At 51.2% G+C, this 15,509-nt stretch overlaps 1 protein-coding gene across 1 annotated transcript in view; it reads left to right on the forward strand.

The window, feature by feature from the left end:
* The first annotated feature begins 3,303 nt into the window (after positions 1 to 3,303).
* Positions 3,304 to 15,509, forward strand: part of EIF3B (eukaryotic translation initiation factor 3 subunit B) — a 68,225-nt gene continuing 56,019 nt past the window's right edge. Inside the window, exons 1-3 of the mRNA XM_075318114.1 lie at positions 3,304 to 3,592; positions 12,046 to 12,238; positions 15,263 to 15,382. Of these exons, the coding sequence (XP_075174229.1) occupies positions 3,472 to 3,592; positions 12,046 to 12,238; positions 15,263 to 15,382 (434 nt within the window). The 5' untranslated portion in view covers positions 3,304 to 3,471. The remainder of the gene's footprint in view (positions 3,593 to 12,045; positions 12,239 to 15,262; positions 15,383 to 15,509) is intronic.

Below are 15,509 nucleotides of genomic sequence, written 5' to 3' on the forward strand. Positions count from 1 at the left end.
AGCAAAGCCATAACCACACGGGCAACATCTCTAACAATTTCCGGGTATAAAGGAATTGCCTCATGCACAGTCAGTTTTGATGAACGGTTGAATTTTTCTATTTCTTTGAGAGCAAGTGAAAAATTTTGCTGAAATATGGTCAATCTGCTGCTATAGGAGACGGAGTGAAATCTTTTTCCTTGCGACAACACTTTGCTGCTCCATGTCATCTAAATACTTGTCAAAGTTAAACTCCTCATCTGATGAGGATGAAGATATGGCAGCGGTAGCACTGTCAGGCCCCAAGTCCTCTTGCGCCTGGCAGTCCTGTAGCCGCTCATCCTAACTGCTACCTCACTCAAAGCTTCTTTTCCTTTAGTAAGCTGTTTATCATCAAGCAGTATACGATGACTTGGGTCCACATAAACAGCTGCCAGAAGAATTTTATTTTCCAATAGCTGTGTCTCTCTCCGTTTCATTGAAGCAGAAATGCCATCTGCAATTAAACCTCCTCTTTGGGACAGGCAAAATAGCAAGTTCTTGCACTCCCTTATGAAAATGCCAGGAGTTAAATCCTCAGCTTGTAATTTTTTGGTCACTGTAAATGGGTGATTAAGAAATTCCTTCTATTCAGCCGCCTGTGTCCATTGACCTTCATTTAATGTTACTTGAGGGTACACCATATCTATAAGAAATTATTTTACTTCAAGCAATCACTCAGTCATTAAATAAGCTCTGCCTCACCGAGTGGCTTGATCAACAATTGCCCCTTTCCCAGCACGTCTCTTCAAGATGGAATCAATTTTAGGGGTTCTGGCGGCAATAACCAACTTCCTCACTTTTCCAATTAGATTTCCAGCATATCTGCCCAGTTTCACACATCCGTCTTTTCGCCGGTTTGGCGGATGAGGCGCACGCCAGTATAGTACGATACAGTACAGTGGCAGCGCCGCCACTTCTGGGTCACATGCTCCGGTCACATGAAAGCATGTGACCGGCATTTGTTGCGCTGCCACTGTACTGTATACACTGTACTGGAGTGCGCTGCATCCGCCAAACCGGCGAAAAGATGGATGTGTGAAACCGGGGTCCCTCTTGCAGACTATCTCTTATTGCCAGCTGCAGCGTGTGCACAACACAGCGCATGTGAGGAATATGAAAGTGTTTTGAAGCAGCTTCAACAAGATCATCTAATCCTAACGTATAATTTTGCTGTTCTTCTGTTGTAATTGCTGTTTGTTCCTCAGTTACATGAGCAGCGCTGTGGCTCCATCTCACACATACTGAATCCTAAATTTTCTTCTAGCTGTTGTTCATTATTCACATTCATCAGTGTAATTGTACTTGTCAAGTTTGAAGCATTGTTCTTTACAATAGCAAGAACCTGCTCTTTTTTGCGTTCCTAATCTTGCAGAACTTTTTCCACTAAGGCCTGGAGAAACTGGCCGGTGTGATGAGCTTTACAATCTTTTACTGCCAGTGTCTTGCTTACTATTTCTTTCTTGTCACAAACATATCAAACATTGATGGCAAAATAATTCAGTGAAATGCAGTGACTCTGGCACCCAGCAAAGGCAATGGGTGACAAGATAGGACATTCAGACACAGTGTGTTGTGAGGATCCTCACAAAGAATGAGCAGTCAGTTTGTGGTGTTTTTCTAATCTGCTTTTGCTATTGAAAGCATTATCTATGAGCTCAACAACCTTTCAGGTGATGCGGTTTTTTAAAAAGCTGATCTGCTTTTGCAACTGAAAAACGTATCCTCATAAAACGCAGCAAAAACGTAATGTGTGAATGTAGCCTTAGATCAGGAATAGAACAGCCACAAGACAGGACATTTCATGACTTTCGCAAATTCCTATGAAAAAATATTCAGCACATTCTTCATTGCAGTACTGACCCCAATTTATTATATACTAGCTGTACTGCCCGGCTTCACCCGGGTTAATAACTGCTGTTAACAAAATAGAATGTATTAACATTCCCGGGATAGAATGTACAAATAGAATATATTCAACGCCCGGGATAGTAACTGTCTCTCTGTTTCTCTCCCATTCTCTGTCTCTCTCTCTGTCTTTGTCTGTCTGTCTCTTTCCCTGTCTCTCTCTCTATCTCTTTGTCTGTCTGTCTCTTTCCCTGTCTGTCTTTGACTGTCTCTGTCTCTTTCTCCGTCTGTCTCAATCTCTTTCCCTGTCTGTCTGTCTATCTCTTTCCTTTTCTGTCTATCTATCTCTGTCACTTTCCCTGTCTGTCTCTTTACCTGTCTGTCTCTTTCCCTCTCTTTCTCTGTCTGTCTCTTTCCCTCTCTTTCCCTGTGTCTGTCTCTTTGTCTGTGTCTGTCTCTTTACCTGTCTGTGTCTGTCTCTTAACCTGTCTCTCTTTCCCTCTCTTTCTTTCCCTGTCAGTCTGTCTCTTTCTCTGTGTCTGTCTCTTTGTGTCTGTCTCTTACCCTGTCTGTGTCTGCCTCTTTCCCTGTCTGTGTCTGTCTCTTTCCCTGGCTGCATTGTGACAGGCCAACATTCCATATAAGGGCATGGCTGCGCATTCTTCTGAAGTTCTGGCTGCACTGTGGCTCCCAGCTCCATTCGCTTTAATGGAGGCAGGTTTTTTGGTGAATAACTGTTAAGAGTGGGGTTAAAATTTCCCCTCAAAACATAGCCTATGACGCTCTCGGGGTCCAGAAGTGTGAGTGTGCAACATTTTGTGGCTGTAGCTGCGACGGTGCAGATGCCAATCCCGGACACACACACACACACACACACACACACACACACACACACACACACACACAGCTTTATATATTAGATTTTAGGAGTCGTAGTCGGTGCATTTTATACCGACTCCACAGCCCTGATATAATGTGCTAATTACTTCTTTTCAGGATACTGGGAAAGCTGGGTAACAGCCCCTTAAATGATATAACCCGCCATAATAACCCAGCTTTTCCCTCAAACAGAACGAGACATTTTTGGCTTTATTAATGTTATTTGAAAGAAATTTTATTATTTTTATATGGTTTTATTGAACTTTAGTAACAAAAGTCACGACTCCCCCGCGCCGCCCGCACTGAGGAGTCAGCAATGTTAGAACGCAACTTATCGGCCGCCATCTTGGACGAGTCCACTTCTTGCTCGTAGGGGAGGCACATTTCATAGTGTGGAATTAAATATTTTTATGTAAAAATTCAAGTAACTGGTTATAATATTATCAAGAATGTAAATCCTAATACTATTGTTTGCACACGTTATTCTCGTCAGTATAGCAGTCCAGGTTGTAGAGGAGGTCCCAGACTGGAGAAGTGTCGTCCCCTCTGCGTGGTGTTGGTTCGCTCCTTTTCCGCCCGGCGCCGGGTCCAGTGCACATGGCCTGGTAGTACCGCGAAGCCAGAAGCTTCATCTCTAGACGACGGCAAAGCACCGAGTCGGTCACCGTTCACCGTCGTCCATCACCACGGAGACTCCGAGCACCAGGAGAGCGGTGAGAGCGGGGAATGCACCGGGCGGATAACGCGCTAGACGGGCCCGAGCTGGACATGGAGGACGAGGAGGCCACGGAGGAGGAGATGGCGTTCAGCGACCCGGAGGACTTCGAAGATGACATCACGGAGGAGGGTGAGGACGACCGCGGCGATGGGGCTGTGTGTGCAGGGCCTCCGCCTGCCCCGGAACTACAGGTCCCAGCAGAGGCGGCGCACCACAGGTCCCAGCAGGGGCGGCGCACCACAGGTCCCAGCAGAGGCGGCGCACCACAGGTCCCAGCAGGGGCGGCGCACCACAGGTCCCAGCAGAGGCGGCGCACCACAGGTCCCAGCAGGGGCGGCGCACCACAGGTCCCAGCAGGGGCGGCGCACCACAGGTCCCAGCAGGGGCGGCGCACCACAGGTCCCAGCAGGGGCGGCGCACCACAGGTCCCAGCAGGGGCGGCGCACCACAGGTCCCAGCAGGGGCGGCGCACCACAGGTCCCAGCAGAGGCGGCGCACCACAGGTCCCAGCAGAGGCGGCGCACCACAGGTCCCAGCAGAGGCGGCGCACCACAGGTCCCAGCAGAGGCGGCGCACCACAGGTCCCAGCAGAGGCGGCGCACCACAGGTCCCAGCAGGGGCGGCGCACCACAGGTCCCAGCAGGGGCGGCGCACCACAGGTCCCAGCAGAGGCGGCGCACCACAGGTCCCAGCAGGGGCGGCGCACCACAGGTCCCAGCAGGGGCGGCGCACCACAGGTCCCAGCAGGGGCGGCGCACCACAGGTCCCAGCAGAGGCGGCGCACCACAGGTCCCAGCAGGGGCGGCGCACCACAGGTCCCAGCGGGGGCGGCGCACCACAGGTCCCAGCAGAGGCGGCGCACCACAGGTCCCAGCGGGGGGCGGCGCACCACAGGTCCCAGCGGGGGGTGGCGCACCACAGGTCCCAGCGGGGGGCGGCGCACCACAGGTCCCAGCGGGGGGCGGCGCACCACAGGTCCCAGCGGGGGGCGGCGCACCACAGGTCCCAGCGGGGGGCGGCGCACCACAGGTCCCAGCGGGGGCGGCGCACCACAGGTCCCATCAGGGCAGGTCCCAGAAGCATGCACTACAGGTCCCAGCAGGACAGGTCCCAGCAGGGCAGGTCCCAGAAGCATGCACTACAGGTCCCAGCAGGGGCAGGTCCCAGAAGCACGCACTACAGGTCCCAGCAGGGGCAGGTCCCAGAAGCACGCACTACAGGTCCCAGCAGGGGCAGGTCCCAGAAGCACGCACTACAGGTCCCAGCAGGGGCAGGTCCCAGAAGCACGCACTACAGGTCCCAGCAGGGGCAGGTCCCAGAAGCACGCACTACAGGTCCCAGCAGGGGCAGGTCCCAGAAGCACGCACTACAGGTCCCAGCAGGGCAGGTCCCAGAAACACGCACTACAGGTCCCAGCAGGGCAGGTCCCAGAAACACGCACTACAGGTCCCAGCAGGGGCAGGTCCCAGAAACACGCACTACAGGTCCCAGCAGGGGCAGGTCCCAGAAGAATGCACTACAGGTCCCAGCAGGGGCAAGTCCCAGAAGCACGCACTACAGGTCCCAGCAGGGGCAGGTCCCAGAAGCACGCACTACAGGTCCCAGCAGGGGCAAGTCCCAGAAACACGCACTACAGGTCCCAGCAGGGGCAGGTCCCAGAAACACGCACTACAGGTCCCAGCAGGGGCAGGTCCCAGAAGCACGCACTACAGGTCCCAGCAGGGGCAGGTCCCAGAAGCACGCACTACAGGTCCCAGCAGGGGCAGGTCCCAGCAGGGCAGGTCCCAGAAGCACGCACTACAGGTCCCAGCAGGACAGGTCCCAGCAGGGCAGGTCCCAGCAGCACGCACTACAGGTCCCAGCAGGGCAGGTCCCAGCAGCACGCACAACAAGTCCCAGCAGGGGCAGGTCCCAGAAGCACGCGCCACAGGTCCCAGCAGGGGCAGGTCCCAGAAGCACGCGCCACAGGTCCCAGCAGGGGCAGGTCCCAGAAGCACGCGCCACAGGTCCCAGCAGGGGCAGGTCCCAGAAGCACGCGCCACAGGTCCCAGCAGGGGCAGGTCCCAGAAGCACGCGCCACAGGTCCCAGCAGGGGCAGGTCCCAGAAGCACGCGCCACAGGTCCCAGCAGGGGCAGGTCCCAGAAGCACGCGCCACAGGTCCCAGCAGGGGCAGGTCCCAGAAGCACGCGCCACAGGTCCTAGCAGGGGCAGGTTCCAGAAGCACGCACTACAGGTCCCAGTGTCACGCATTTGTGCAACATTTATTGTGCTGTTCAAATGACCTGGATACATGACAGTCCGGGTCTGTACGATTACGGCGATATGAAACCTTGTATAGATTTGTTTGTTTTTTTTCTTAAATTTTGGATGAGAACTTTTTTTTTTTTTTTTTTTTGAAAGATGCATAAATAATGTGAAAACAATTTTTAAATAACTTTTATCTTTACATATGGATTTATTTAGCTGTAATAATAGTTTTTATTTCTATAGCGCCAACATATGCTGCAGCTCTTTACAGTTCACAGAGGACTATATCAGACATTACAGAATATCACAATTCAGCAGATGCCACGAGCAGTGCGGGCCGGCTCACAGCCTGTGAATTGTAGATATTGATAGGACTTTATCAGATATCGTTACTTCTATCCTCTCCCATTACATTCTTTGTATGTTGTGCCCCTGGTACTCTTGATCTCATGATCCCTGGTGCTGTATACTTCGCACACATTGCGCACTCGTTATTCGCCGTACATCGGGAAGGGATTTTGCAATAGAAATCAGTTTTAAATCTGATAGGGGATGAGTGTAGGAGCCGTCCCTGTTCCATAACGGGTTGTCTATGATTCTAATATTTTCTTAAAAATTCCTTGAACCAGTTGTAATAACATAATCCTCCTTTTGCCGTATGATGAGCACCCGGCCGCAGCATTTCTGTTGGTGCCCAGAGGCTTCTAGGGACTTTCTTAGTGATTGGATGATGGTGATTGCACGGCTTAAGCCCCTGTACACATTGTCGGCTGAATGTCCCGATAACAGGTTCTGCCGAGGGGCTGATGTGTATGGGGCGCCGACTGACTGAGAGAATAACGCAATCGGTAATTGTAGATCGTCCATGCACGATCCTGACCATCATAGATCAGCTGCCAAGGCGGCTCCCATAGAAAACATGGGAGCACTTGGTTGAGCGAGCGCTTTTGTGTATGGGAGAGGAAGCGGAGATGGTCACTGGGTAAACATTTGGCCAATAGCCATCTAATGTGTACGGGGGGGGATGATTTACGGCGAAGCCTGATATCACACAAGCCCACCCAAAAATATAAAAAATCTGTCATGCAGATATGTTGCGCCTGATTGACCCAATAAGGTTCCCATTGCCCCTGATGAGGGGGTATATCCATGACAGCCAAATTAACCAGAGCCACTCTGCTCATAGCTCGCCTCCGGCTAGAGGAGTCTTAAAGGGAACCTGTCACCGCTTTTTTGGCCTATAAGCTGCGGCCACCACCACCGGGCTCTTATATACAGCATTCTAACATGTATATAAGAGCCCAGGCCAGGGGTATAACCTAAAAAACACTTTATAATACTTACCTAACGGTCGCGCGGTGGGCCTAATGGGCATCTTCGTTGTCCGGCGCCGCCTCTTTTGTCCATCTTTGTCCTCCTTCTCTAGCCGCGGTGCATGATGGGTCCGACGTCATCCACACTCGCCGGTATTCAGGTCCTGAGCAGGGCAGATGAAAGTATTGTAGTGCGCCTGCGCAGGACCGGCGAGTGTGTATGACGTACCACATCATGCACACAGGCTTCAGAAAGAGGACGAAGCTGGCCGAAAGAGGAGGCGCCGGCACCGAACAATGGAGACACCCATAAGGCCCACCGTGCGACCGTTAGGTAAGGATTATAAAGTGTTTTTTATGTTATACCCCCGGCCTGGGCTCTTATATACATGTTAGAAAGCTGTGTATAAGAGACCGGTGGTGGTGGCCGCAGCTTATAGGCCAAAAAAGTGGTGACAGGTTCCCTTTAAGATCTGTCAGAGGCAGAAGTCTTTGCTTGTTAGTTTAGTAACGGTCAACCCTAAATTTTGGTAGACAAATATGCTTCAAAATCTCCAGAGAGAACCTAACCTCAAACTATATATTTTTATATATATTTTTTGCTAGAATTAGTTTTTAAAGAGAACCAATCTCCAGGATTTTCGTATATAAGCTAAAGCCAGTGCTATACTGGCACTATCAGGCACATTCTCTATATACCTTTAGTGGTCAGTTTGGATGTTTAGATTTTGCCACTCAAGAAAGTAAAGTTTTATAAAATCAGCAGCTTCTTGAGTGACAGCAGCTGAAGATCAGAGAATATCTGGGGGTGGGGTATGCATAGTTATCCCCTCCCCCTGTTAGAATTAGCATAAGTATTATACAAACTATTCCGTTTTTCACTTGCAGGACCTGTGCTGAGGTCATACCCATGTGACCAGAATGGGTGGGGCCTCAGCCAACAGAAAAATGTTGCTTTGTGGTATCAGTTAATGGCTGAGGCCCCACCCATTCTGGTCACATGGGTATGACCTCAGCACAGGTCCTGTAAGAGAAAAAGGGAATAGTTTGTATAATACTTATGCTAATTGTAACAGGGGGAGGGGATAACTGCATACCCCACCCCCAGATATTCTCTGATCGGCAGCTGCTGTCACTCAAGAAGCTGATGACTTTATAAACTTCACTTTCTTGGGTTTCCAAACCTAAACATCCGAGCTGACCACTACAGGTATGTAGAGAATCAGCCTGATAGTGCCAGTATAGCACTGGCTTTACGTTATGTAGGAAAATCCTGGTGATTGGTTCCCTTTAAAAAGTAACTAAACCCTTGTACCTTTCATTAGATTTGAGTACCCTTTTAACTGCTCAGTGGTTAGCACTGCAGTCAAATCCCACCAAGGACACCATCTGCAATGAGTTTGTATGTTCTCCCCGTGTTTGCATGGGTTTCTTCCTGGTTGTCCGGTTTCCTCCCACACTCCAAAGACAGATAATCTTGTGAGCCCCAATGGGGACTGTGATGAGCAAGTGCTCTGGAATTAATAGTGCTATATAAGGCTAGTTTCACACTTGCGTTGAACGGTATCCATTGCATTGCGTTGTGTGACGGATGCAACGGATGTGTTGCATATAGTGGCACAACGGATGCAACGGATGCTGCAAAACAAAGCAATTCGTTTTTATTTATTTTTTTTTTATTTTTTTTACAGTTTTACCAGCAGCAGACTATTGTGAACGATCAGCTGATCGCTCCCTGCAGCCGGCCGCCGGATGATCAGCTGATCGCTCCCCGCAGCCGGCCGCCGGATGATCAGCTGATCGCTCCCCGCAGCCGGCCGCCGGATGATCAGCTGATCGCTCCCCGCAGCCGGCCGCCGGATGATCAGCTGATCGCTCCCCGCAGCCGGCCGCCGGGTGATCAGCTGATCGCTCCCCGCAGCCGGCCGCCGGGTGATCAGCTGATCGCTCCCCGCAGCCGGCCGCCGGGTGATCAGCTGATCGCTCCCCGCAGCCGGCCGCCGGGTGATCAGCTCATCGCTCCCTGCAGCCGGCGGGCGCTCAGCTGAGCGCTGTCACTTGCCGGCGCCCTGGCATGTCGGCGGCCGGTCGTTCAGCTTAGCGCTGTCGCTTGCCGATGGCCGGGCGCTCAGCTGAACGTTCGGCCACCGCGAGCCAAAATAAAGTTTGTGATTTTAAAAAAAAAAAGAGCATGCGCAGTGGAATCCAGAGGATTCCGCTGCTGAAAACAACGTTACAAGCTGCGTTCCTCCCGCTGGGCGAAAGCAACGGAGCGTCGCCCAGCGGAAGCAACGCAGGTCCTTTTGGTACAATCCGTCACCCATACAAGTCTATGGGAAACAGCGGAATCCGTTAACGGATTCCGCTGTTTTCCAAAAGGGCGGATTGTAACGGAAGGACAAAAACGCAAGTGTGAAAGTACCCTAAGTGAGTAAAATAAATAAGGGGTCCAAGTCATGACACCCCCTCCTCCCCCCAACAAAAAAAAATACCAACCCAAGAGGTGTTTTGCCTAGAGGTGTTCCTGCCTGAACCCGTACAGAGCAGACTCAGTAGAGGGCACAGGCTGTAATGTCTGCCTCCTCTTTCTATTAAATCTGTCCTCTGCTTGTCGCCTGAGTTGCTCACATTTTGGAGAGGGACTTGGCGTTTATCTGTGGATGGAGAAAAACATACCGGTATGTTAGCGATAACCCTATAAAGGGTCCTCCACTAAATTGTACAAATTTTGCTATGGATTACACCTTGTATTTACATCGTGTAGGGTCATATCCATGCTCAAAAAATGAACTAGCTGTGGCTATGGCAGCTTCCGCACTGCAGCATTTAACCTACAGGTGTTGCCCACAGTGTATATTTCCTAAAATCTCATCCTTAATCCTGGTCACTATAATGCGCAACGGCAGACCGTACCCGGAATGTGACTGCGCTTCTAGAAAACTTCAGACGTTTTGGTGTTGAGCTAAGACCATCATTGATTGCTCTGACCTGGCCTCGGACATAGGATCATACCAGGTTTCTGCGCAGTCCGGCTTTTGTGTTCGGGGAGAGCAGTGCTCCGGATCCTTCGTATATCGGGGGACTCCCATAGATCAGAAAGTCTGACATGTCAAAAGTTTTCCATAGAGTGTAATTTAGATGATTGAACCAAACCCACGTGTGTACGACATCCTCTGTGGTTCTGCCATGTGGTATATATACCGTAAAGGATGATTGTGAGTACTGATAACTGGCTCCTTGTATGTGCGAAAGTCTGGCGGCACGGTGTCTCAGTGGATAGCACTGCAGTCTTGTGGTGTCTCAGTGGTTAGCACTGCAGTCTTGTGGTGTCTCAGTGGTTAGCACTGCAGTCTTGTGGTGTCTCAGTGGTTAGCACTGCAGTCTTGTGGTGTCTCAGTGGTTAGCACTGCAGTCTTGTGGTGTCTCAGTGGTTAGCACTGCAGTCTTGTGGTGTCTCAGTGGATAGCACTGCAGTCTTGTGGTGTCTCAGTGGTTAGCACTGCAGTCTTGTGGTGTCTCAGTGGTTAGCACTGCAGTCTTGTGGTGTCTCAGTGGTTAGCACTGCAGTCTTGTGGTGTCTCAGTGGATAGCACTGCAGTCTTGTGGTGTCTCAGTGGATAGCACTGCAGTCTTGTGGTGTCTCAGTGGATAGCACTGCAGTCTTGTGGTGGCTCAGTGGTTAGCACTGCAGTCTTGTGGTGTCTCAGTGGATAGCACTGCAGTCTTGTGGTGTCTCAGTGGATAGCACTGCAGTCTTGTGGGGGCTCAGTGGTTAGCACTGCAGTCTTGTGGTGTCTCAGTGGATAGCACTGCAGTCTTGTGGTGTCTCAGTGGATAGCACTGCAGTCTTGTGGTGGCTCAGTGGTTAGCACTGCAGTCTTGCAGCGCTGGGGTCCTGGGTTCATACCCCACCAAGGACACCATCTGCAAGGAGTTTGTATGTTCTCCCCGTGTTTGCGTGGGTTTCCTCCGGGTTCTCCGGTTTCCTCCCACACTCCAAAGACATACAGATAGGGACTCTAGATTGTGAGCCCCAATGGGGACAGTGTTACCAATGTATGTAAAGTGCTATGGAATTAATAGCGCTATATAAATGAATAAAATTATTATTATAACTAAAACTAATCATCCACCAGGATTCTGTACATTACCCCTCTCCCCCCCCTCTCTAAGGACATTCATATTTAGTGATAAATGATGGGCGTTGTAGTATATGAGGACTTGCAGCTGCCGCCAGTGACTACAGGCGAGGCTGGCTATTGATGATAACCTTGCCTTGCCCGCTCAGCACATGTGCACCTTCCCAGCGGGTGCAGGAGATTACGTCACATAGGAGAGTGCTGTAGGCGGTATTACATATCCTCACACAGTACAAAATACAGCTTATTCTGTGCGGAGACCACCCTGTGTGATGCTGGGGGTCCTCCATCACATGCGGCTGGACCCACCTTCCTCTGCATGGCTGTCATGTAATGTGATACCATGTGTTTTGCTGTTTGCCGGCAGCGTGACTCTGTGTTAGCAGCTGATTACCCCAGGGGCTCTGTTTCCCCGATGAGACACAATGCCGTCTCTGCCCTGTATCGTCAGGTTTTGCAAGCAGTAATGCTACCATGCTGCAGTGCCGCTGTGCTGGAGAAAAGCTGCTGAAGTGGCTGCTGTTCACTTTGCAGTGTGATCTCTCCAGTACAAGCATTGTGGTATTTCCTATTAATAGTCCATGAACCCTTCCCGCCACCGTGTCTCGGCTGTGATCAGTTTCCACTCCATTTGTAGATGGAGCAGTCATCATTTTGGTAGTTTTTGCATTTGACTGCCATACTCTCTGCCTAGGGAGCAAGAATCCTTCGGGCAGGGTGCAGGTGAATCTTGTCTACATCTGATTGCGCCCCCCTTTTTTAGTTTCTTGGCACAAATATATAGAACTGAGCAACAGATCCTTTTAGGTGATTGTTCTGTGAATGGCATAAGGAAAGCCATTTATTAATTGGGTGGTTTTTTTTATCTTTTCATATCCGCAGAATTGCTTGGTGATATCCTCAAAGATCGCCCTCAGGAAGCAGACGGTATCGATTCTGTGGTCGTAGTGGATAACGTCCCGCAGGTTGGCCCTGACCGCCTGGAAAAGCTCAAAAATGTCATCAATAAGATTTTCTCCAAATTTGGAAAAATTACTAATGAATTCTATCCAGAAGCCGAAGGGTCAACTAAAGGGTGCGTATCGGTAAAAGGTGGCGATGTTTAACCCGTCACCAGTTTTTTCGCCTATAAACAATGCACATTACCTTTTAGGGTACGTGCCCACGAGCAGGACCCTCTGTGTCCTGGACATAACGGGTTCTGACCTCCGGGCCCGCGACTCTGGACCCTTTGTATCCTGGACATGGCGGGTCCTGCCTGACCTGCGGGCCTGCGAGTCTGGATCCTCTGTGCCCTGGACATGGCGGGTCCTGACCTGCGGGCCCGCGAGTCTGGATCCTCTGTGCCCTGGACATGGCGGGTCCTGACCTGCGGGCCCGCGAGTCTGGATCCTCTGTGCCCTGGACATGGCGGGTCCTGACCTGCGGGCCCGCGAGTCTGGATCCTCTGTGCACTGGACATCGTGGGTCCTCACCTGCGGGCCCGCGAGTCTGAACCCTTTGTGTCCTGGACGTGGCGGGTCCTCACCTGCGGGCCCGCGAGTCTGAACCCTTTGTGTCCCGGACGTGGCGGGTCCTGACCTGCGGGCCCGCGAGTCTGGACCCTTTGCGTCCTGGACATAGCGGGTCCTGACCTACGGGCCTGCAAGTCTCCTCTGCTGGAGACCACAGCTGCTTGTGCCCACGATGAGGGTTCGGTGCTCTGTGGTCTCTTGCTTGTGTTCTCCTTACGGAGGAACCTTGCGTCTTTGCAGCAAAGAATTGACACTCTAGCGGCTCGGAAAGCCACACCGCAGGTCAGTTTTCGCTGCGGGCCTTACACACACATTGGGCACGGGATTTCTATAAATCGCATCCACTGTGCTTCTACTGTACAACGCAGTGGTTTGGATGCGGCGAAAACACGCTGCATCCAAAACGCTACAAACCCTGATCATGGGCACGCACCCTTCGGATCATGTGCATGGGGTTCCTGCAACCCCTGTATGTCCTTACACGTGCCCCTGCATATTTCACACCCGCACTGCGTGCAAATTCTTCAATTGGATGGGTGTTTCCAGATTGCGATCGGCGCTGTCCATGTTTCTTCAACAACCACCTCTTCTAAGTGCATGTAAGTGGATGACGTCTCTACATTATCCATCAGGTGATTGACGCGTTTCATGAGTACGAGCTCCCGGTAGGCCCTCTTCGCATAACTTTGGTTCTGGAAGGGCCAGCTCTGCTTTATTATGGCAACATGACCCTCAAGAACAGTATCATAAGCGGCACACACTATTCCTTGTGCTCCAGACCCAATAGGCTTCAAATTTTGGTAGCGCTTCAGAACTGTGAATGTGGAGTCTCCTATTTGAAAGACTGAGGATTTGCTGTCACGCTTGCCTCAGCTCATGGTGGCACAAGCTTCTACCCCTGTGGCTTCATCCAAAGTGTGTTAATGGGTAAAAGCTGCCTGTGGCGCTCCTGCACGCTAATGCCGGCGTTACACGAGACTGGCTATCGTGCGATCGCATGAATTTGTTGCCCGTGGCGCACAAAGTCGTTAACCCACCCCGTCACACGCACTTACCTCCCGGACGACGTCGCTGTGGGCGGCAAACATCCTCTTCTTGAAGGGGGAGGGACGTTCAGAGTCACAGCGACGTCACACAGTGGCCGGCCACTAGAAGCGGAGGGGCGGAGATGAGCGGGACGTAACATCCCGCCCACCTCCTTCCTCATTGACGGCGGGACGCAGGTAAGCTGTGTTCGTCGTTCCCGGGGTGTCACACGGAGCAATGTGTGCTGCCTCGGGAACGATGAACAACCGGAGCACAGAAGGAGGACCGACATTTTGAAAATGAACGGCGTGTCAACGAGCAACGATAAGGTGAGTATTTTTGCTCGTTAACAGTCGTTCGGAGGTGTCACACGGTACGACATCTGTAACGATGCCGGATGTGCGTCACAAATTCCGTGACCCCCGACGACATATCGCACGATATATCATACCGTGTGACGCCAGCATTAGGCTGTCCTAATGGCGGCCTTGATGTCCTCTTTGTTCTCCGGTCACTCGAGCTGGCCCGTTATCTCCGTTCGGTCTCTCCGATTCATAGCACTACCTTGTGTTACACAGTGGAACCATTGGCTGTTCAATACGGCTCAGTGAGGCGGAGCTGCGAAGGTATCCGATTCCACTGTGCAAACATGACTCAGGGCACCTTGTGGATAACGTTGAGACGTCATTCCCTTACATGCAGTAAGAACAGGTGGTGTCTGAAGGCACCTGCACAGCGCTGATTGCAATATGCAGACACCAATCAAACTGGAGAATTTACACACAGCGCGGGCCTGAAATATGCAGGGGTACATACAGGAACCCTATTCACATGGCCATAAAGGTGATGGGCCAGGTTTATAAGCAAAAAAAAAAAATGACTTGTTCCTTTTAACCCTAGAACGCATACCTGGGGCCTCGCAGGCCTGCTAGGTTACTTGTTTTCAATGGTTGCGCGTTCTAGGGTTAAAGGGCGTCTGTCAGCATAAAATGACTGATCAAACAAAGCACAGGCGCTCTGTGCACCCCTGGTGTACCCGACCGGTAAAGTGCACTTTCCTACTCACTTGTTTTCCATCTCACCTCTTACCTCTTACCTCTTCCTTGATTGACTGCTTTGGCTTCTAAGAAAGGAGAAATGTGGGAAAATAGATGGAAATCAAGTAGATTGAACGCTGCACTGAATTGTTTGGGGTGCACCAAGCGCCTGTTCTTGATTTGAGCAGTGATTTTGTGCTGACAGATTCCATTTAACTGAGCTCTTCTGTGCAGTTCAATGAATGAAGATTGGTTATTGCACTTGGTTTTCACTCATCGGTAGCATTTTCTCCCAGGAGAACAAATGCATGATAATGTCCCGGTGTACCTGACCTTTCACTTCCCAAAACTAATGCCTGGGGGATATTTGGGACATCCCCGTGCATATTAGACTGATTACTGGGCCCCCCAAAATCAGTGGGTTCGCCATCGTTAATACATATATGGCCGCCCTTACTCCCTTGGTGGGCATATTACTTCTGATCCCCCCCCCCCATTAATTTCATTGTTACTCTACCCTAGGTACATTTTCTTGGAATATGCATTACCAGCCCACGCTCAGGACGCCGTGAAGAACGCGGACGGATACAAGCTGGACAAGCAGCACACCTTCCGAGTGAACCTCTTCACAGATTTTGACAAGTGAGTCCAATCATATAGCATAGGAAGGAGTGATGGGGTAATAGTAACTATTCGTGTTTGGATTATTCGTAACGAATCCCAAATTACTATTCCGGTATTCGTCACGAATAACGAACCTAATGCAAGT

The sequence above is a fragment of the Anomaloglossus baeobatrachus genome, chromosome 7 (assembly GCF_048569485.1).
Source record: "Anomaloglossus baeobatrachus isolate aAnoBae1 chromosome 7, aAnoBae1.hap1, whole genome shotgun sequence".
NCBI lineage: Eukaryota > Metazoa > Chordata > Amphibia > Anura > Aromobatidae > Anomaloglossus > Anomaloglossus baeobatrachus.